The sequence below is a fragment of the Bubalus kerabau genome, chromosome X (assembly GCF_029407905.1).
Source record: "Bubalus kerabau isolate K-KA32 ecotype Philippines breed swamp buffalo chromosome X, PCC_UOA_SB_1v2, whole genome shotgun sequence".
NCBI lineage: Eukaryota > Metazoa > Chordata > Mammalia > Artiodactyla > Bovidae > Bubalus > Bubalus kerabau.
Genome location: NC_073647.1, coordinates 7,763,062 through 7,785,117, shown reverse-complemented (window position 1 = coordinate 7,785,117; position 22,056 = coordinate 7,763,062). Strand labels below are relative to the sequence as shown.

Genomic DNA, 22,056 nt, shown 5'->3' with positions numbered 1-22,056 from the left:
CCCTCTTACTGCGCCCCCAACTGAAGTTGCTATATAACCCAGGGAGCTCAGCCCGGTGCTCTGTGACAACCTACAGGGGTGGGACGGGGGACGGTAAGAGGGAGGGGACATATGTATACTCATGGCTGATTCATGTTGTTGTACGGCAGAAACTAATACAACATTGCAAAGCAATTATCCAATTAAATAAATTTTAAAAGTCACTCTAAGTTCTGTACAAATATACTACAATATAATAATTAAAAAAGTATGTGTGTGCATGTGCTCACATGGTAATGTATATGCTAGGGTTTCCCTGGTAGCTCAGATACCTGGTTTCCCTGGTAATGAATCTGGCTGCAAAGCAGGAGACCTGGGTTCAGTCCCTGAGTTGGGAAGGTCCCCTGGAGAAGGGAACCACTACCCACTCCAGTACTCTGGCCTGGAGAAATCCATGGACAGAGGAGTCTGGCAGGGGTTCCAAAGAGTTGGACCATGGGGTCCATGGGGTCCCAAAGAATCGGACATGACTGAGCAACTTCACTTTCACTTTCAGTTTCAATGTATATGTTTCCATGCTACTGTCTCCATTCATCCCACCCTCTTCTTCCCCTGCTGTGCCCACAAGTCTGTTCTCTATGTCTGCATCTCTATTCCTGCCCTGCAAATAGGTTCATCAGTACCATTTCCCTAGATTCCATACATATGTGTTAATACACAATATTTGTTTTCCCCCTTCTGACGTACTTCACTCTGTATAACAGGCTCTAGGTTCACCACCTCACTAGAAATGACTCAAATGCTGAACCCATATTTTTAAGAGAACTGAACTAGCAAAACCCCTTCAAATAGATCTAAGAAGGCTTGAGATTGCTCCATTTGCAAATTCCAACTGGGCCCCCAACTTTCTGTGCGTAGGGAGGGAGCAGGCTGAGAAAGCCACTAAGCTGCAAACATAGGCCTTTTTTTAAAAATAAAAGTATGACCCATGGGGCCATGTCAAGAGCCCAGAAGATGAAAATAAGAACAATGAATAACAGTAAACTAGGAAGCCACTCCCAGGGAATAGAATGAGGATTGAGTCAAGGATTTCTCTGCTCCAAGAAAAGGGGGACCTGGCAGCACATATCCAGGTGGTTCTATGGTTGCTATGGGTCAATGACTCCTTTGTACCTCTCTTTTCAAGTGGGAGTGTTTACTGTAGTTATCTTGTCCCCATATCACCATTGTGGTTGGAGGGCAGTACTAGATAACTTGTGTGGCAGATTGCATTTTTCCAAATATGGGCACATTAATATATAGATGATCCTATATGCTGTTCTCACAATGTGACATTGACAAGTCTCTTCAAGATGGTGGCATCCATGTTCCTTGCCTTTGAGCTTGGGTGGACTTTTGTAACTGCCTCAGCCAAATAAAATGTGGTGAAAGTGATGCCGTATGACTTCTGAAGCTGGGTCACGAAAGGTAACAGCTTTTGCCTGGCCCCCTCTCTCACATGCTCTTGCTCTTGCTCTCGCTCTCTCTCTCCCCTTGCCCTGGAAATGCAGTGCTGTGTTGTGAGGAAGCCTAGTCAATACGAAGAGATTAGTGTGGCTGTTCTAGCTGACAACCACAGACAGGCTCCTAGCCAACAGCTACAAGCCACACATGTGAGTAAACAGAGCCTTAAGATGACGCTGGCCTTCACTGAAAGGGTCTTCCAACTGAAGCCCCAGACATCATGGAACAGAGACAAACTATACCCTCTGATGCCCTGTCTGAAAGGGAAGCCAAGAAGGTAATAAATTATTTTGCATTGTTTTAAGCCACTAAGTATAGGGGTAAAACACTCTCTTACAACAACACAAGAGAAGACTCTACACATGGACATCACCACATGGTCAACACCGAAACCAGATTGATTATATTCTTTGCAGCCAAAGATGGAGAAGCTCTATACAGTCAGCAAAAACAAGACCAGGAGCTGACTGTGGCTCAGACCATGAACTCCTTATTGCCAAATTCAGACTTAAATTGAAGAAAGTAGGGAAAACCACTAGACCATTCAGGTATGACCTAAATCAAATCCCTTATGATTATACAGTGGAAGGGAGAAATTGATTTAAGGGCCTAGATCTGATAGATAGAGTGCCTGATGAACTATGGAGTGAGGTTGGTGACATTGTACAGGAGACAGGCATCAAGACCATCCCCATGGAAAAGAAATGCAAAAAAGCAAAATGGCTGTCTGGGGAGGCCTTACAAATACCTGTGAAAAGAAGAGAAGCGAAAAGCAAAGGAGAAAAGGAAAGATATAAACATCTGAATGCAGAGTTCCAAAGAATAGCAAGAAGAGATAAGAAAGCCTTCTTCAGCGATCAATGCAAAGAAATAGAGGAAAACAACAGAATGGGAAAGACTAGGGATCTCTTCAAGAAAATCAGAGATACCAAAGGAACATTTCATGCAAAGATGAGCTCGATAAAGGACAGAAATGGTATGGACCTAACAGAAGCAGAAGATATTAAGAAGAGATGGCAAGAATACACAGAAGAACTGTACAAAAAAGATCTTCATGACCCAGATAATCACGATGGTGTGATCACTGACCTAGAGCCAGACATCCTGGAATGTGAAGTCAAGTGGGCCTTAGAAAGCATCGCTACGAACAAAGCTAGTGGAGGTGATGGAATTCCAGTTGAGCTATTCCAAATCCTGAAAGATGATGCTGTGAAAGTGCTGCACTCAATATGCCAGCAAATTTGGAAAACTCAGCAGTGGCCACAGGACTGGAAAAGGTCAGTTTTCATTCCAATCCCAAAGAAAGGCAATGCCAAAGAATGCTCAAACTACCGCACAATTGCACTCATCTCACACGCTAGTAAAGTAATGCTCAAAATTCTCCAAGCCAGGCTTCAGCAATATGTGAACCGTGAACTTCCTGATGTTCAAGCTGGTTTTAGAAAAGGCAGAGGAACCAGAGATCAAATTGCCAGCATCCGCTGGATCATGGTAAAAGCAAGAGAGTTCCAGAAAAACATCTATTTCTGCTTTATTGACTATGCCAAAGCCTTTGACTGTGTGGATCACAATAAACTGTGGAAAATTCTTCAAGAGATGGGAATACCAGACCACCTGATCTGCCTCTTGAGAAATTTGTATGCAGGTCAGGAAGCAACAGTTAGAACTGGACATGGAACAACAGACTGGTTCCAAATAGGAAAAGGAGTTCGTCAAGGCTGTATATTGTCACCCTGTTTATTTAACTTATATGCAGAGTACATCATGAGAAACGCTGGACTGGATGAATCACAAGCTGGAATCAAGATTGCCGGGAGAGATATCAATAACCTCTGATATGCAGATGACACCACCCTTAGGGCAGAAAGTGAAGAGGAACTCAAAAGCCTCTTGATGAAAGTGAAAGTGGAGAGGGAAAAAGTTGGCTTAAAACTCAACATTCAGAAAACGAAGATCATGACATCCGGTCCCACCACTTCATGGGAAATAGATGGGGAAACAGTGGAAACAGTGTCAGGCTTTATTTTTCTGGGCTCCAAAATCACTGCAGATGGTGACTGCAGCCATGAAATTAAAAGACGCTTACTCCTTGGAAGGAAAGTTATGACCAACCTAGATAGCATATTCAAAAGCAGAGACATTACTTTGTCAACAAAGGTTCGTCTAGTCAAGGCTATGGTTTTTCCAGTGGTCATGTATGGATGTGAGAGTTGGACTCTGAAGAAGGCTGAGCACCGAAGAATTGATGCTTTTGAACTGTGGTGTTGGAGAACTGTGGTGTGGAGTCTTGAGAGTCCCTTGGCCTGCGAGGAGATCCAACCAGTCCATCCTAAAGGAGATCAATCCTGGGATTTCTTTGGAAGGACTGATGCTGAGGCTGAAACTCCAGTACTTTGGCCACCTGATGCGAAGAGTTGACTCATTGGAAAAGACTCTGATGCTGGGAGGGATTGGGGGCAGGAGGAGAAGGGGACGACAGAGGATGAGATGGCTGGGTGGCATCACTGACTCGATGGACATGAGTCTCAGTGAACTCTGGGAGTTGGCGATGGAAAGGGAGGCCTGGCGTGCTGCCATTCATGGGGTCGCAAAGAGTCGGACATGACTGAGAGACTCATCTGATCTGATCTAAAGTATAGGGGTAACTTGTTATGTGGCAGTAGATAACAAATGCAAAGTGTTTTATGAGAAGCTACCTCTGGGTGTGACTGTAGATGACAAAATTCTGGACATTGAGCTGAGGCTATAATTGGATGAAATATCTGAGGTCTTAGGAAAGGTAAGTATATTTTGCACGTAGGAGGAACACAAATCACAAGTACCAGAGAGAGGACAGTGCTATACTGTCATATTAATCACCAACAATGGTTAATCCTCTGCTATATTGACCACGGGCTTGACTGTGTGACATGCTTTGGCCGAGATGATGAAAGCAAAATCTTGAAATCTTGAAACTAGTTGTACATTGGGGTTTGCCCTTTCTTACTGCTGGGGAACCTAAGACCACCATGTGAAGCAGCATAGCCTTAGCTCCTAGAGGATTAAAAAACTCGTGGAGTGAGAGCCCAATTATACAGGTCATTCCAGTTGAGGCCCCAGAATTAGACAGGCAAAGACAGGGCATATTCATGCAAGGCAGAGGCACAGAGTCACAAACCGGCTGGTTGTGTGCTGTTCTATATTTCTGTAAGGTCAGGTTTGAGAGGTAGTATTGCAATAGAGTCTTGTAGAGGTAGACAGGGACCGAGGCACAAAAATGTTTTATGCTTTGTTTTCATTCTTTCTTCCTTAGGAGGTAAATACACTAGGGCTTAAGGATGGATTGAATGTCAAGGTCGTGGAGGAAAGGGAGGCATCTAGGAGCATTGTCTGGGGTCTGGCTTCAGTAGAACTGGTACCAGTCGCTGAGGCAGGAACTATAGGAAGAATGATAAGGCCTTTTTTAGTTCTTTTTAGTGAGGGGAGGCTGAGTTGAGTTTTGAGTATGTCAGTTTCAGTTGTTTGTCAGACATCCATATAGACATGTTTGGCTGGCAGTAATGTATATAACCAGGCTAGAGTTTTAAATGCAGGAGTTGTAGTCATATATGTGAAAATAAAACAAGAACACATACAATGTATCGATTAAGAGTATAGCTTTTGGGCTCATTTAACTTGGATTCAAATCTCAGCTCCACCACATATTAACCACAGTCATTGAGAAAAAAATGTCTTCATCTACAGAGACAGAGTAAATATAGACAAGGTTGTTGTGAGGATTAAACGAGGCAAGGTTTAGCAAAGAATCTAAAATTAATGAATTCTCAATAAGTGGCAGATATTGTTACTAAATGATCAAGAAATAACAAAGAGGTAGACCAAAACCATGGAGCCAAGAAGTGGCCGAAAGGCACTTGAAAAGATGCTTAACATCACTAATCATCAGAGAAATGCAAATCAAAAGTACAATAAGATAGCACCCCCACATCCATTAGGAGAGCTAGTATTAGAAGGAAAGAGAGAGAGAAAAGGAGGGAGGGAAGGAGGGAAAAAAGAAGAGAAAAAGGAAGGAAGGAAGGAAATAACAAGTGTTGGCAACAACGTGGAGAAATTGAAACTCTTGTGTACTGTTGGGGGGGGATGGTAAAATAGAATAACCCCCATGGAAAACAGTAAAGATCCTCAAGAAATTTAAAATACAATCACCATATGATCCAGCAATCCCACTTCTAGGCATATATCCAAAAATTTTTGAAATAGGATCTCAAAGAGACATTTGCACATCCATGTTCATAGGAGTACTATTCACAATAGGTTGTCTGAGGAGGCCTTGCAAATAGCTGAGAAAAGAAGAGAAGCAAAAGGCAAAGCAGAAAAGGAAAGTTATACCCATCTGAAGGCAGAGTTCCAATGAATAGCAAGGAGAGAAAAGAAAGCCTTTCTAGGTGATCAATGCAAAGAAATAGAGGAAAACAATAGACTGGGAAAGACTAGAGATCTCTTCAAGAAAATTAGAGATACCAAGGGAACATTTCATGCAAAGATGGACATAATAAAGGACAGAAACGGTATGGACCTAACAGAAGCAGAAGATATTAAGAAGAGGTGGCAAGAATACACAGAAGAACTGTACAAAAAAGATCTTCATGACCCAGATAACCACAATGGTGTGATCACTCACCTAGAGCCAGACATCCTGGAGTCCAAAGTCAAGTGGGCCTTACGAAGCATCACTACAAACAAAGCTAGTGGAGGTGATGGAATTCCAGCTGAGCTATTTCAAGTCCTAAAAGATGATGCTGTGAAAGTGCTGCACCCAATATGCCACCAAATCTGGAAAACTCAGCAGTGGCCACAGGACTGGAAAAGGTCAGTTTTCATTCCAATCCCAAAGAAAGGCAATGCCAAAGAATGTTCAAAGTACCACACAATTGTACTCATCTCACACACTAGTAAAGTAATGCTCAAAATTCTCCAAGCCGGGCTTCAACATTACATGAACCGACGTGTACCCCAATGTTCATCGCAGCTAGGACATGGAAGCAACCTAGATATCCATCAGCAGACGAATAGATAAGAAAGCTGTGGTATATATACACAATGGAATATTACTCAGCTATTAAAAAGAGTGTATTTGAATCAGTTCTAATGAGGTGGATGAAACTGGAGCCTGTTATACAGAGTGAAGTAAGTCAGAAAGAAAAACACCAATATAGTATATTAACGCATGTATATGGAATTTAGAAAGATGGTAACAATGACCCTATGTGTGAGACAGCAAAAGAGACACAGATGTAAAAAACAGACTTTTGCACTTTGTGGGAGAAGGCGGGGGTGGGATGATTTGAGAGAATAACATTGAAATATGTATATTACCATATGTGAAATAGATCGCCAGTCCAGGTTCTATGCATGAGACAGGGTGCTCAGGGCCAGTGTACTGGGATGACCCTGAGGGATGGGATAGAGAGGGAGGTGGGTGGGGGTTCAGAACGAGGAACACGTGTACACCCATGGCTGATTCATGTCAATGTATGGCAAAAACCACTACAATATTGTAAAGTAATTAGCCTCCAATTAAAAAAAATTATTTTTTTTAAAAGAAACATTAAAAAGCAAAACAGTATGTGAACTGAGAACTTCCAGATGTTCAAGCTGGATTAGAAAAAGGCAGAGGAACCAGAGATCAAATTACCAACATCCAGTGGGTCATAGAAAAAGCAAGAGAGTTCCAGAAAAATATCTACTTCTGCTTTATTGACTATGTCAAAGCCTTTGACTGTGTGGATCACAACAAAGGGTGGAAAATTCTGAAAGAGATGGGAATACCAGACCACCTTACCTGCCTCCTGAGAAATCTGTACGCAGGTCAGGAAGCAACAGTTAGAACTGGACATGGAACAACAGACTGGTTCCAAATCAGGAAAGGAGTACGTCAAGGCTGTATATTGTCACCCTGCTTATTTAACTTATATGCAGAGTACATTATGTGAAATGCCGGGCTGGATGAAACACAAGCTGGAATCAAGATTTCCAGGAGAAATATCAATAACCTCAGATATGCAGATGGCACCACCCTTATGGCAGAAATTGAACAGGAACTGAAGAGCCTCTTGATGAAAGTGAAAAAAGAAAGTGAAAAAGCTGGCTTGAAACGCAACATTCAAAAAACTAAGATCATGGCATCTGGTCCCATCACTTCATGGAAAATAGATGGAGAAACAGTGGAAACAGTGTCAGACTTTATTTTCTCGGGCTCCAAAATCACTGCAGATGGTGACTGCAGCCATAAAATTAAAAGACTCTTACTCTTGGAAGAAAAGCTATGACCAACCTAGACAGCATATTAAAAAGAAGAGACAATACTTTGCCAACAAAGGTCCATCTAGTCCAAGCTATGGTTTTTCCAGTAGTCATGTATGGATATGAGAGTTGGACTATAAAGAAAGCTGTGTGCTTGAGAATTGATGCTTCTGAACTTTGGTGTTGGAGAAGACTCTTGAGAGTCCCTTGGACTGCGAGGAGATCAAACCAGTCCATCCAAGATGAGATCAGTCCTGAATATTCATTGGAAAGACTGATGCTGAAGCTGAAACGCCTAATGAGAAGAGCTGACTCATTTGAAAAGACCCCGATGCTGGGAGGGATTGGGGGCAGGAGGAGAAGGAGATGACAGAAGTTGAGATGGTTGGATGTCATCACTGACTCGATGGACATGAGTTTGAGCTCTGGGAGTTGGTGATGGACAGGGAAGCCTGGTGTGCTGCAGTCCATGGGGTCACAAAGAGTCAAACACGACTGAGCGACTGAAATGAACTGAAGAAGTGGAAGCAAGCTAAATGTCCACTAATGGTTGAATGGATAAAGAAAATGTGATAGAGATAGATACATTTAACAGACTATTATTCACCTTTTAAAAGGGAAGAAATCATACCACATGCTTCTACATGTATGAACTTTGAAGTTATTATGCTAAGTGAAATAAGCCAATCACAAAAGACAAATATTCCTTGATTTCACTTATATCACTTATATAAGGTATCTGTAGTAGTCCAATTCCTAGAAACAGAAAGCAAAATGGTAGTTCGCCAGGAACTGGGACAAGGGAAGAAAGGAGAATTGTTTAATGGGTACAGACTCAGTTTTGGAAAATGAAAGAATTCTGGAGATCTGTTACATAACGATTTGAATATATGTAACATTATTGAACTGTACACTTAAAAATGGTTAAGATGGTAAATTTTATGTTATGCATTTTTAGCACAATAAAAAGATTCATGAAAAAACATGGAGACAAAAGTGCAGATTCCCGACAAACCAAGTGCAGTCTCAGCTATTAAGATATTTACTGTCTAGTGAGTTCCTGGACAGCAAGAACTATGCTCTACTCACTGTTGTATCCTCAGCACCCAGCACAGTGTCTGGCAGAGCAGGCACTCAATAAATGTTGGCTAATCTAATGTAAGGTGCCTACGTGCTAAGTCGCTTCAGTCCTGTCTGACTCTTTGCAACCCCATGGACTGTAGCCTGCCAGGCTCCTCTGTCCATGGGATTTTCCAGGCAAGAATACTGGAATGGGTTGCCATTCCCTCCTCCAGGGCATCTTCCCCACCCAGGATCGAACCCACACCTCCTGTCTCCTATATTGGCAGGTGGGTTCTTTACCACTAGCACCACCTGGGGTATGTATCCTGTATTGGCAGGTGGGTTCTATACCACTAGCGCCGCCTGGGGTATGTATCCTGTATTGGCAGGTGGGTTCTTGACCACTAGCGCCACCTGGGAAGTGCTGATAAGGTAGAAACTATAAGATAGAAATAGAAGAATGAGAAAGGAAGGACAAGGAGCATAGAGAGATGAAGAGCCCAAGACAGGAAAGAAAGCATTGAGTCCTGGAAAAACCAGTATGTTCTAAATGAGACTAGGGGAAGGATATGCCTAGTGGACGTGGTCGGTCACGGGATCGATAAAGTGGGCAGATGTATAAAGCCAGTCCTCTGGTCTTAGTGCAAACTATACAATTACTCAGAGGCACATGTGTTGAACAGAATCATAGCTCTTTGGGCGTCGGGAAGAATTAGAAGAATTACAGGCAGCTATCCAGAGACAAGGGCTTTCCTAGTGGCTCAGTGGTAAAGAATCCGCCTGCCAATGCAGGAGATGTGAGTTCGATCCCTGAGTCGGGAAGATCCCCTGGAGAAGGAAGTGGCAACCCACGCCAGTATTCCTGCCTGGGAAATCCGACGGACAGAGGAGCCTGGTGGGCTCAAAAGAGTCGGACACGATTTAAGGAATAAACAAGAACAATACACTGACAAACACTGATACATTTCTGGCTTAATTTAAATTAGGGCTATTGGTTTCAGGTTGAAAGGTAATGTCAACTGTGGTCCTCCTACACCAAGTCTTTTGGACCACTTCCCCATCTCGCTTGGCCCTTGAGGCTTGGGCTCTGCGCATGCGCCGGAGGCCCCGGGTGGCAGCTAGTGAGGTCACAACGCCCCATCCCCTCACTTGAGGGCGACACGCTTTGGGGAGGCGCCCTTTTAGGACGTCAGCGCGGCAGCCTGGAACCCAGCACTGTGAGGGGCGTGGCCTGGAGGAGCCGTTACCCTCGTGACCACTGTCTGGGTTGCCCAGGCTAGCTGCGGGCGTAGAGAGGGAAAGGTGTGCGCGAAGAGAAGAAACCGAGACGGCTTGTGGCACCCCCAGGCCCCGGCCCCCTGGGGGCTGATGGGTGGCCATGGACCGGTACCTCAATAACTGCTACAAGGCTGCTCAGGCCGCTGCCTCTAAGGCGGCCGCCAGAAGCCGAACTGCCAACAGGGAGCAGTGTGGCTCCGTGAGTGGGGGCCAGTCGGTCATCCTCCTCTTTCTGGCTCCAGGGCTGGGTCTTGGGAGGGAAGGAGGGCGGGCAGACGAAAAACTATGGGGGAGGACTCAGCAGAGGCGTGTGGGTCCTTGAAGCTGGGTTTCTGGCTCCCAGACCCTCTGCAGTGACTAGAGCTCCCTCTGGTCGAGATTAGCTTTGAATGGAGCTCAGAGATTGGGTTGGTAACAGGGGTAAACTGGGAGGCCTTCAGGTTATCAACAGGGCGGTTTCTTTCAACCCTGAGTGTGTGTCTTTGGTTTATTTGGAGGTATTAGTTTAAGTAGATTAGTCTAAACTAAAATAATAGTACTAGAAACAAAAATAAGGTTTCTACTTATATCTGACAGGGCTCACAAAAAGACCCCATCCCAGAGATCGGAGCCACTAATCTGTTGGATCTTCCTCTGGGGGTCAAGCTTCCAGTTGTTCCTGGAAGTAATAATGTTTTCTATACTACAAATTTAAGTGAAAAGGTAAACTAACTTTTAATGGTGCTTAAGTGATTTTCTTGACTGTTTTCTGCTTGCTATTAAACTTGAAACACTGCTATTATTTTGCTTTGAGTCAACTTCAGTTTCACACACCAAGTGAAGTTAAAATGAGTTGAAGTATTCCGTGTCTGAACTTAATGATAGAAGGCTTCGTGATAGGCCTCCGCCACCCAATTCAGCCTTATCTCTGACCCAGACCTCAGCTCTGAAAGGTCGGGGTCTTTTCTCCCTGTCCACACATGGTATGATAATTTCTACTTCTGTGCCTTTGTCCATCTGGGTCCTGAAACCTGGCATGCTCTCCTCTCCTTCCTGATCTTCAATTTGAGCCATCTTTCAAGAGCTACTATATGAAGCCAAACCCCAACGGTTTCATCTTTCCTTAGAATTTACATTGCCCTTGATCTGCATTCTCTCACTCAGCACCAAAGTACTGTTTTTCTGGTTCAGAGTGCTGCACACACTGTTTAAGTCCTCTGCCTAACACTCCCCACCCTGTCCTTAGCTTTAGGCCAAGCCTGAAGGAGGTTTGGAACTCTGAGTGTGTGCTTTCATCACATTATTTCTACTTATTTCCTGATTTTACTTATTTCCTTACCATTCTCCTCTCTAGGGTGTCATCAAGGATGCATAGGGGGCTCCCTGGTATTTCTGATACTTGTCAAATATATATGATTTTTTTAAGTTTTATTGCTGGAAAGCAATATAATTTCTCTTTTCAAAACCAATACATTCTACCCCTTCCCACTAATTATCATTCCTAAAACACACTCAAAGCCTATTTGACTAAAAAGTGATAACACTCCTTTTGAGTTTGTAAATGTAGCCCTCTTCATTGGTTTCTTGTTCCACTATCTTCTATTTCCCATATTTACATTGTGTTACTCTTTTATTCACTTGTTAGCTACTTATTTCCTGATTTTTTCCCCCATACTTACACTGATCGCTCTACACTTTATTATATTGATTCCCCCCAAACACATGTATTTAATTATGATCAGGTACTATATTCAACTACCCTAACCACTAACTCAGTGGGATCCTTCTTTATCTTTTAGCAATATCTCCTCAAGGAAGTAACACTATATTTTGCACATTTAGTTGTTTTTTTTTTTTTTTTTAAACTCTACCCTTGACTTGGAGAAGGCAATGGCACCCCACTCCAGTACTCTTGCCTGGAAAATCCCATGGACAGAGGAGACTAGAAGGCTGCAGTCCATGGGGTCGCTAAGAGTTGGACACGACTGAGCGACTTCCCTTTCACTTTTCACTTTCATGCACTGGAGAAGGAAATGGCAAGCCACTCCAGTGTTCTTGCCTGGAAAATCCCAGGGACGGGGGAGCCTGGTGGGCTGCCGTCTATGGGGTCGCACAGAATCGGACATGACTGAAGCGACTTAGCAGCAGCAGCAGCACCCTTGACCACCTTGTAAGGTGAAGCTATGACAGGTAGATGGTAGCAGAGTTTAGACTAGAACCACAGTCTCCCAATTTCTTAGGCCATGCTTCTTCACCTGACCTTGCTGCTTTGTGAACTACAATCACTTTAGCAGAATACCATGGAAATGGAATTTAAAGGTCTTTTATATTGATTTAAATGCAAGTGGAAGGAAACTTACAGTATTCTACTGTCTTCTTTTCAGATCAGCCCATTGTCAGTATTCTCTCACTTCAGATTCTTCTTGCATGTTTTATTTTCAATGAACAGCCTAATCACCTTAACAAATTGAGGTTTAAAAGTGTGATTTCATTCATTTTACATATGTAACACTTTTCAATCTATGTGTTTGCAGCTTTATAAACCTTCTTATGACTTTAACCTGTCTGATCCTTACTGTCGGCTGCTGGAAACTGGCTATAAAAGCCTGCACGATCCACATTTAAAATCATACTATAGGCGAAAAGATATCTTGAGGAGATTAAAGAAAGGCGGCTATATCACCAGCAATAATAAGGTGGGTTGAAGTTTGCTTCCAGTTAACCAGCATAAACCCATGGTCTTGATGTAAGCTTGCTTCTGTACTTCACTGGGAACCTGTGTCAACTTTCAATTGAGCAATAAAGAATACCTGACAGAAAACTCAATGAATTACTCAATATTTGAGTAAAGAGAAATCAGGTGGCTGTTTCTAAATAAAATTGTTCCCACTTGATCATTTTTCTTTGATAAAAGCAAAAGGTAAACGCCAAATGATTTGAATATGTAAAGACATATGCATACACATTTATTTATGCATTGTCTCTCAGCTGTATTATTAGTGCCTTTCCTTTGGCTCTAAAAGTATTAATGGCACTGTATACCCATCAAGGGATACTTCCAATACCCTTTGAGAAGACTAGAGACAAAATGGAAACCTAACAGAATACAGCTTGATAGAATAAATTCTTCTGAAAGTTAAACATCCTTATTATACTGAACTTTAATAACATTTATTTTGTGTGAACCATATTATTGAAATAATATTATTTAGGTAGACATTTCCTGGTGATACAGCCACTGTAGAGAGATATTGCCTTCTAAACTATTGCCAAAATGTGCTATCACTAGCCTTGATCCCAAAATTGTTTCTAAAATGAACGTTCTTATGACTCTTTTCTCTGGAAAGTTTCATGATTGTTACAACTTTCTATTTATATATTTGTTTTTATAGGTTGTATGCACCTTGAAGGAATTGAATAAGTACAGGCAGTATCTCACCAGTTTGAAATTAGACTCTGAAAGAAACTATGTAAGGGAACAAGTAAGTTAAATACTTGAATTTGTTTTATTTGAGGCCTGTAAGAAAGTTTTTATGTAGGTTGTGGAAGAAAGACTTAAATGCAGGTTAATTAACCATTTGTAAACTACAGGACGTTTACCAAGCCCAAAACATGAGAAGTCATATCAAAGGACGAGGTTATTTCTGGCCAATATAAACACTGCAATTCTTTTTTTCCCTCCCAGGAAATGATTGAAAAACAAGTAAATAAATTGTATAAAACCAAGACAGCCTGTGACAGTCATGGCAGTACACAGTTCCAAGGTTGGCTGTTACAAGAAAATAAACAAACAACTCCAGACCAAGAGCTGTTGATAAAGCAAAGGTATGACCAAAGTTAATGCATATTTTTTGTGGACGTATTGTGGACTCCAGAAAACTGTAAAAGTACTAGAAATAATTGAAAGCAGAATTTAAAAAGTATTAGACAATTTAACTTCCTATAGTCTTCAATGTGGACTGAAAAGAAAGGAGATTAAGAGATAGCAGGGATTGGAAACTTTGATACCATAGCTAGGAAAGAGTTTCTTCCTGAGAAAATGGAGTCATGAGGAACCCAAGAGGTAAGACAAACTGATATTTGAAGAACAATTCCGAAGTACAGCTCCCTGAGCTTGGGAAACCCAAGTTCATAGTAGTAGAGGGAAAGGTGTCATTAGCACATTTCAAACTTAAGTTTAAGGAAATTACTGCCGGATAAAGCAGGGAGAGTTGCTATAACTTCATCTGATGTTAATATAAACAGGTGTTACCCCCCAACCAACCGTGTATGTTCATTTAGCTATTACTCACACACATTCAATCTTATGATTCAGCAGCTGAGCCCATGCCCCAGGAGGCAAATGGATGAGTTATAGTTCCTTCTCTTTTTCCTTTATCAGGGGTGAGGGCCAGTTCCCCATCACCTACCTCTTATATTCTATGGATTCATGTCATGATATGCCAGAATATATACTGATTCACCAAAGTGGCAGACTGGCAGTCTTCAGGCCTGTCTACACATGAGAGATTGTTCAAGGACTTGACAATGACAGAGAGGCCAATAGCCACTTATTTTTTAAGGAAAATTCAAATATACTTGTTTTTTGAAGTCAGTCCTTAAGTTGACTTCAGCCGTCTTTGGAAACTCATGTTACAGAGCTCCTGAATTATGACTAATCTCTGTATAAAATGCTTTAAATCAGTCTGTTCTACATTTTGCCATTGTCCCAACCACAGTAACAGTCTGATGAGTACATCATGGTGAGTTGGTGGATCAGGTTAGCTTAAAGAACTCTACATTCCTGTAGTTTAAGAAATAAAAAGCAACCCAGAAGGTGGTTTGGGAATATCAGAGTAGATAATACCAGCATAAGGGAAACACCCAGTTCATCTTCCCTTAAATTTTCACTTTTACTTAGAAATTTAGATATGACTAGCTTGGAATTAAACAAGCTTGAACACACGGCAGAAAAGCAGAACGTACTCCGGATAAAGGAAGAAGAAAGACGACATCGGGACCACGTTAGAAGAAAACTTAGTCTCTGGAGACAAATTGAAGAAGTGAGAAACACCAAATTATAAATATTGATGGGGAAATTATGTGTGATTATTTTATTCATAAACATTTTTAGCAGTCCCACCATATTACCTGAAGTTATTTCAGGTCTAAGAAATAAACCACTGCTTAAAAAATTCATTATTTTAAAATGATAAATGCTATTAATCTTGTATCACCATTATAACAGACAAGCTTTTACTTAACATAGTGAGACTGATACCACAAATTACATACCCATCATAGGATAGACACACTTCATCTGCTCTTAAAGTTTTAGAATTTAACTAGTGAAAAATCAGATCAGATCAGATCAGTCCCTCAGTCGTGTCCGACTCTTTGCAACCCCATGAATCACAGCACGCCAGGCCTCCCTGTCCATCACCAACTCCCTGAGTTAACCCAGACTCACGTCTATCGAGTCAGTGATGCCATCCAGCCATCTCATCCTCTGTCATCCCCTTCTCCTCCTGCCCCCAATCCCTCCCAGCATCAGAATATTTTCCAATGAGTCAACTCTTCGCATCAGGTGGCCAAAGTACTGGAGTTTCAGCTTTAGCATCATTCCTTCCAAAGAAATCCCAGGGCTGATCTCCTTCAGAATGGACTGCTTGGATCTCCTTGCAGTCCAAGGGACTCTCAAGAGTCTTCTCCAACACCACAGTTCAAAAGAATCAATTCTTGGGCGCTCAGCCTTCTTCACAGTCCAACTCTCACATCCATACATGACCACAGGAGAAACCATAGGCTTGACTAGACGAACCTTTGTTGGCAAAGTAATGTCTCTGCTTTTGAATATGCTATCTAGGTTGGTCATAACTTTCCTTCCAAGGAGTAAGCGTCTTTTAATTTCATGGCTGCAGTCACCATCTGTAGTGATTTTGGAGCCCAGAAAAATAAAGTCTGACACTGTTTCCACTGTTTCCCCATCTATTTCCCATGAAGTGGTGGGACCGGATGCCATGATCTTTGTTTTCTGAATGTTGAGCTTTAAGCCAACTTTTTCCCTCTCCACTTTCACTGTCATCAAGAGGCTTTTTAGTTCCTCTTCACTTTCTGCCCTAAGGGTGGTGTCATCTGCATATCGGAGGTTATTGATATTTCTCCCGGCAATCTTGATTCCAGTTTGTGTTTCTTCCAGTCCAGCGTTTCTCATGATGTACTCTGCATATAAGTTAAATAAACAGGGTGACAATATACAGCCTTGACGAACTCCTTTTCCTATTTGGAACCAGTCTGTTGTTCCATGTCCAGTTCTAACTGTTGCTTCCTGACCTGCATACAAATTTCTCAAGAGGCAGATCAGGTGGTCTGGTATTCCCATCTCTTGAAGAATTTTCCACAGTTTATTGTGATCCACACAGTCAAAGGCTTTGGCATAGTCAATAAAGCAGAAATAGATGTTTTTCTGGAACTCTCTTGCTTTTTCCATGATCCAGCGGATGCTGGCAATTTGATCTCTGGTTCCTCTGCCTTTTCTAAAACCAGCTTGAACATCAGGAAGTTCACGGTTCACATATTGCTGAAGCCTGGCTTGGAGAATTTTGAGCATTACTTTACTAGCATGTGAGATGAGTGCAATTGTGCGGTAGTTTGAGCATTCTTTGGCATTGCCTTTCTTTGGGATTGGAATGAAAACTGACCTTTTCCAGTCCTGTGGCCACTGCTGAGTTTTCCAAATTTGCTGGCATATTGAGCGCAGCACTTCCACAGCATCATCTTTCAGGATTTGGAATAGCTCAACTGGAATTCCATCACCTCCACTAGCTTTGTTCAAAGTGATGCTCTCTGAGGCCCACCTGACTTCACATTCCAGGATGTCTGGCTCTAGGTCAGTGATCACACCATCGTGATTATCTGGGTCATGAAGATCTTTTTTGTACAGTTCTTCTGTGTATTCTTGCCATCTCTTCTTAATATCTTCTGCTTCTGTTAGGTCCATACCATTTCTGTCCTTTATCGAGCTCATCTTTGCATGAAATGTTCCTTTGGTATCTCTGATTTTCTTGAAGAGATCCCTAGTCTTTCCCATTCTGTTGTTTTCCTCTATTTCTTTGCATTGATCGCTGAAGAAGGCTTTCTTATCTCTTCTTGCTATTCTTTGGAACTCTGCATTCAGATGTTTATATCTTTCCTTTTCTCCTTTGCTTTTCGCTTCTCTTCTTTTCACAGGTATTTGTAAGGCCTCCCCAGACAGCCATTTTGCTTTTTTGCATTTCTTTTCCATGGGGATAGTCTTGATCCCTGTCTCCTGTACAATGTCACCAACCTCACTCCATAGTTCATCAGGCACTCTATCTATCAGATCTAGGCCCTTAAATCTATTTCTCACTTCCACTGTATACTCATAAGGGATTTGATTTAGGTCATACCTGAATGGTCTAGTGGTTTTCCCTACTTTCTTCAATTTAAGTCTGAATTTGGCAACAAGGAGTTCATGGTCTGAGCCACAGTCAGCTCCTGGTCTTGTTTTTGCTGACTGTATAGAGCTTCTCCATCTTTGGCTGCAAAGAATATAATCAATCTGGTTTCGGTGTTGACCATCTGGTGATGTCCATGTGTAGAGTCTTCTCTTGTGTTGTTGGAAGAGGGTGTTTGTTATGACCAGCACATTTTCTTGGCAAAACTCTGTTAGTCTTTGACCTGCTTCATTCCGTATTCCAAGGCCAAATTTGCCTGTTACTCCAGGTTTTTCTTGACTTCCTACTTTTGCATTCCAGTCCCCTATAATGAAAAGGACATCTTTTTTGGGTGTTAGCTCTAAAAGGTCTTGTAGGTCTTCATAGAACCATTCAACTTCAGCTTCTTCAGCGTTACTGGTTGGGGCATAGACTTGGATTACTGTGATACTGAATGGTTTGCCTTGGAAACGAATAGAGATAATTCTGTCGTTTTTGAGATTGCATCCAAGTACTGCATTTCAGACTCTTTTGTTGACCATGATGGCCACTCCATTTCTTCTGAGGGATTCCTGCCCGCAGTAGTAGCTATAATGGTCATCTGAGTTAAATTCACCCATTCCAGTCCATTTCAGTTTGCTGATTCCTAGAATATCGACATTCACTCTTGCCATCTCTTGTTTGACCACTTCCAATTTGCCTTGATTCATGGACCTGACATTCCAGGTTCCTATGCAATATTCCTCATTACAGCATCGGACCTTGCTTCTATCACCAGTCACATCCACAGCTGGGTATTGTTTTTGCTTTTGCTCCATCCCTTCATTCTGTCTGGAGTTATTTCTCCACTGATCTCCAGTAGCATATTGGGCACCTACTGACCTGGGGAGTTTCTCTTTCAGTATCCTATTATTTTGCCTTTTCATACTGTTCATGGGGTTCTCAAGGCAAGAATACTGAAGTGGTTTGCCATTCCCTTCTCCAGTGGACCACATTCTGTCAAATCTCTCCACCATGACCTGCCCGTCTTGGGTTGCCCCACGGGCATGGCTTAGTTTCATTGAGTTAGACAAGGCTGTGGTCCTAGTGTGATTAGATTGACTAGTTTTCTGTGAGTATGGTTTCAGTGTGTTTGTCCTCTGATGCCCTCTTGCAACACCTACCTTCTTACTTGGGTTTCTCTTACCTTGGGCGTGGGGTATCTCTTTACGGCTGCTCCAGCAAAGCATAGCCATTGCTCCTTAACTTGGACGAGGGGTATCTCCTCACCGCCGACCTTCCTGACCTTCAATGTGGGATAGCTCCTCTAGGCCCTCTTGCGCCCGCGCAGCCAAGTCTCCTTGGACGTGGGGTTGGTCCTCCCGGCCACCGCCCCTGGCCTCGGGCTTAGGGGCGTGGGGTGGCTCCTCCCGCCCATCGCCCCTGGCCTCCTCCCGCCCGTCGCCCCTGGCCTTGGGCTTGGGGCATGGGGTATCTCCTCTTGGCTGCCGCCTCTGACCTTGGACGCAGGGTAACTCCTCTCCTCGCCGCCCCTGGCCTCGGGCATGGGGGCGTGGGGTAGCTCCTCCCGCAATGCCCAGACAAGGCTATTTGTTCAGGCTCTCTGTCAGAATACATTTAAGGGCAACATATTACATATAATAATTCCTCAAATCTATAAGAGAAGATCACCTTTCCAGCATCTTTTTAGATCTACCTTTGAAGCATAAGCCCATTCTAAAGCCAATGTAAGATTTTCATTATGGTTGTCCAAGTTCCTATAAGGGCCTTGTGTGTGTGAAGTCGCTCAGTCGTGTCCGACTCTTTGCGACCCCGTGGACTGTAGCCCACCAGACTCCTCTGTCCATGGGATTCTCCAGGCAAGAATACTGGAGTGGGTTGCCATTTCCTTCTCCAGGGGATCTTCCCAACCCAGGGATCCAACCTGGGTCTCCTGCATTGCAGTCAGACGCTTTATCCTCTGAGCCCCAATTTGCTCTAATTTGCTTATTGACCAAAAAAAAAAAAAAAAAAGAAAAAGAAAAAAAAGATTATAAAAGAGAAGCCCTGCTGACTACTATGACATTGTGCTCTTTAGGAATGGAAAACCAAAGAAATGTTACTGCTGTCAAAGATTGGAGAAGAAGTAAACAGAGAATTGAGATTTGAAGAACAACGTAAAAAAGTCAAAGAAGATGCTCACCGTAAGGTAGAGTGACCTTTGAACAATAACTTGGGCTATTTTGAGGAAAGGGTTTTGCTAATGTTGATATTTTAAAGTGTGGATTTTCAAAAGTGACTTAAATTCACAAGGATAGCTATTGATGGAAAGAGCCAGTCTGGTCTGAACCTGGACTTTAAGGGCTGGTCTAAAATGGGACCAGTCTCCCGAAAGTAGGCAATGAGTTCAGTTGGACCTAGTTATTAAAATACATTCTTCAAGCTGGACAGCAAAAGGAAACTTACCCTTATTACCTTCCTAGCTCTGTACTCTGATTTTAGAAATCTCAAGAAAGAGGGCTTCCTTAAAATGTACCATCATATTTGAAGTATCTGTTATACATTTCCAGTGGCAAGTTGATATTCAATTTTAAACATTGAATATATATTTTTTAATATTTAGAAACAAGCACAACTCGAGAAAAAAATCACTTATTATTTACAAAAAATGCAAAGGAATTACCTTCAGAGAGAAGGATCAGAAGAAAATGTATTTGCAAACAGAAGTCAAGATGAAACAGAAGGTGAGAGAGAAACAATGAAAGACAAAGGTAAGTAGAATATGCATAAATATTTATTATCAGTGGCTTTGTAAAAAAAAAGCCCTCTATGTGCTAATATAGTGAGGTGACAAAGCCCTTGCAAAGAGAAATTCTAGAAGCTCACACTTACAGGCACTTCCCAGTTACAGGTCAAGTTGTAGAGAATGCACAGACACCCCCACACATTCACACAATACTGTTATGTTACAGACATTATAACAAATTACACACTTCTGTAAAGTGGCTCAGCAGACAAGACTGCCTTTACTAGGAGTTTAAAAAGGAGCCAGTAGAGGAGACAGAACAACAACAAAAAGGGAAAGAGACAGTTATATATAGATAGAGAAAATGAGCCAGTAAGACAAAACATTACCTCTAAAACAGACTGAAACAAAGAGGGAGACAATGAATGAAAAATAGAAGGAAAATTTTAACTGAGGTCCACTAAGAAAAGAGTATACAAAACAGTAAGCTAGAAAGAGAAAGAGAAAAAAAAATTAAGTAGAAAAAAAGAAGAGACATTTAAAATATCCTAAACAAGAAATAGAAATAGAAAGAACAAAAAGGTTGAAAAGGAGAAAATATGATACAAAAAGAAAGAATGAAATGGAGATATAAAGAGGAGGAAAGTGAATGAATGAAAAAGAAGAATATTAAGCAGAAGAACCTAGTAAGAAAATATACATGCACGTGTGCATGTGTACACACACACACACACACACACACCATGAGGGAGTGGAAGGAGACAAAGGCAAAGAAACAAGAAAAAAAGACAAGGAGTATGAGGAAGAAAAGCAAACAAAGAAGACAAAGAATGAAAGAAAGGGAGCAAGAAAAAGACAAAGAGACAAAAATAGAGAAACAAAGGAGTAGGAGGAAGAGAGAGAATAAAGAAGTTTAAAAAGGATGTGTGAATAGAAAAAATCAAAAAAAAAAAAAAAAGAATGTTAGAGTGAGAATGTGAGAAAAAAAATTTGAAAAGAAGCCAGTAGGAAAATCTAATACAATTTGGGCAGGGAGTAATAGGGGAAAAAATGAGAAGTTAGTAAAAGAAAGAGAGACTTAAAAAGGAGATGCCAATATGAAAAAGCAGTACATTGAAGATAGACTGAATGGAATAAAAGGATCCAGTAGGAGAGGGAGAATAGGAGAAAAGGAAAATATTAATATTAAAAAGGAGGACGTTAAAAAGTCAGTAAAATAAAATAAAACAAAAAATGAAAAGATAAAAAAGGCAAAGTAGGAAATGAAAAGAGGAGAAACAGAGACACAGAGCAAAAGGGAGAGAAAAAGTATAGTACAATAAGGAAAGAGAAGGATTTCAAAAGTTACAGAAGACTAGCATTAAATAAGGGGGGAGGGGAAGGTAGAAGGGAGGGAAGATGGATAGATGGAAGGCAGAAAATATGAACATACTTCAAAAAGGAAGAGCCAGTAGCCAGTAAGAAAAGCAGTACAGGAACATAGAGAGAGAGAGACCATGGAAGAAAGAGAGAAGGGACAGAGAAAGAGAGAGGAAAGAAATATAGAAAAGAGGTAAATAGGATGAGTTTATAAAATAGGAGCCAGTAAAAAAGGCAGGACAAAAAAAAATAGAAGGAAGGAAGAGAGAAAGGGAGAAGGAAAGCAGACAGTTTGAAAAGAGAAGCCTGTAAAAAGAGAATAAAATAGGAAGAAAGAAAGGGAAGAAGGCAGGCATGCAGGCGGACAAAGAAAAGAGAAAGCAAAAGAAAAGGCATGAAAGGAGCTATTAAAAATGGGAATAAATGAGAAAAGGAAGGAAGGAAAGAAAAAAT

General features: G+C 41.7%; 1 protein-coding gene across 4 annotated transcripts in view; it reads left to right on the top strand.

The window, feature by feature from the left end:
• Positions 1-9,375: 9,375 nt before the first annotated feature.
• LOC129638938 (fibrous sheath-interacting protein 2-like) overlaps positions 9,376-22,056 on the top strand; it is a 73,534-nt gene continuing 60,853 nt past the window's right edge. For 3 of the 4 annotated variants that reach the window (XM_055563700.1, XM_055563697.1, XM_055563698.1), the window contains exons 1-8: positions 9,376-10,303; positions 10,681-10,806; positions 12,618-12,779; positions 13,476-13,565; positions 13,769-13,908; positions 14,984-15,125; positions 19,597-19,707; positions 20,122-20,269. In XM_055563700.1, coding sequence (XP_055419675.1) covers positions 10,205-10,303; positions 10,681-10,806; positions 12,618-12,779; positions 13,476-13,565; positions 13,769-13,908; positions 14,984-15,125; positions 19,597-19,707; positions 20,122-20,269 — 1,018 coding nt within the window. In that variant the 5' untranslated portion in view covers positions 9,376-10,204. The remainder of the gene's footprint in view (positions 10,304-10,680; positions 10,807-12,617; positions 12,780-13,475; positions 13,566-13,768; positions 13,909-14,983; positions 15,126-19,596; positions 19,708-20,121; positions 20,270-22,056) is intronic. The other variant, XM_055563699.1, reaches the window with a different exon arrangement.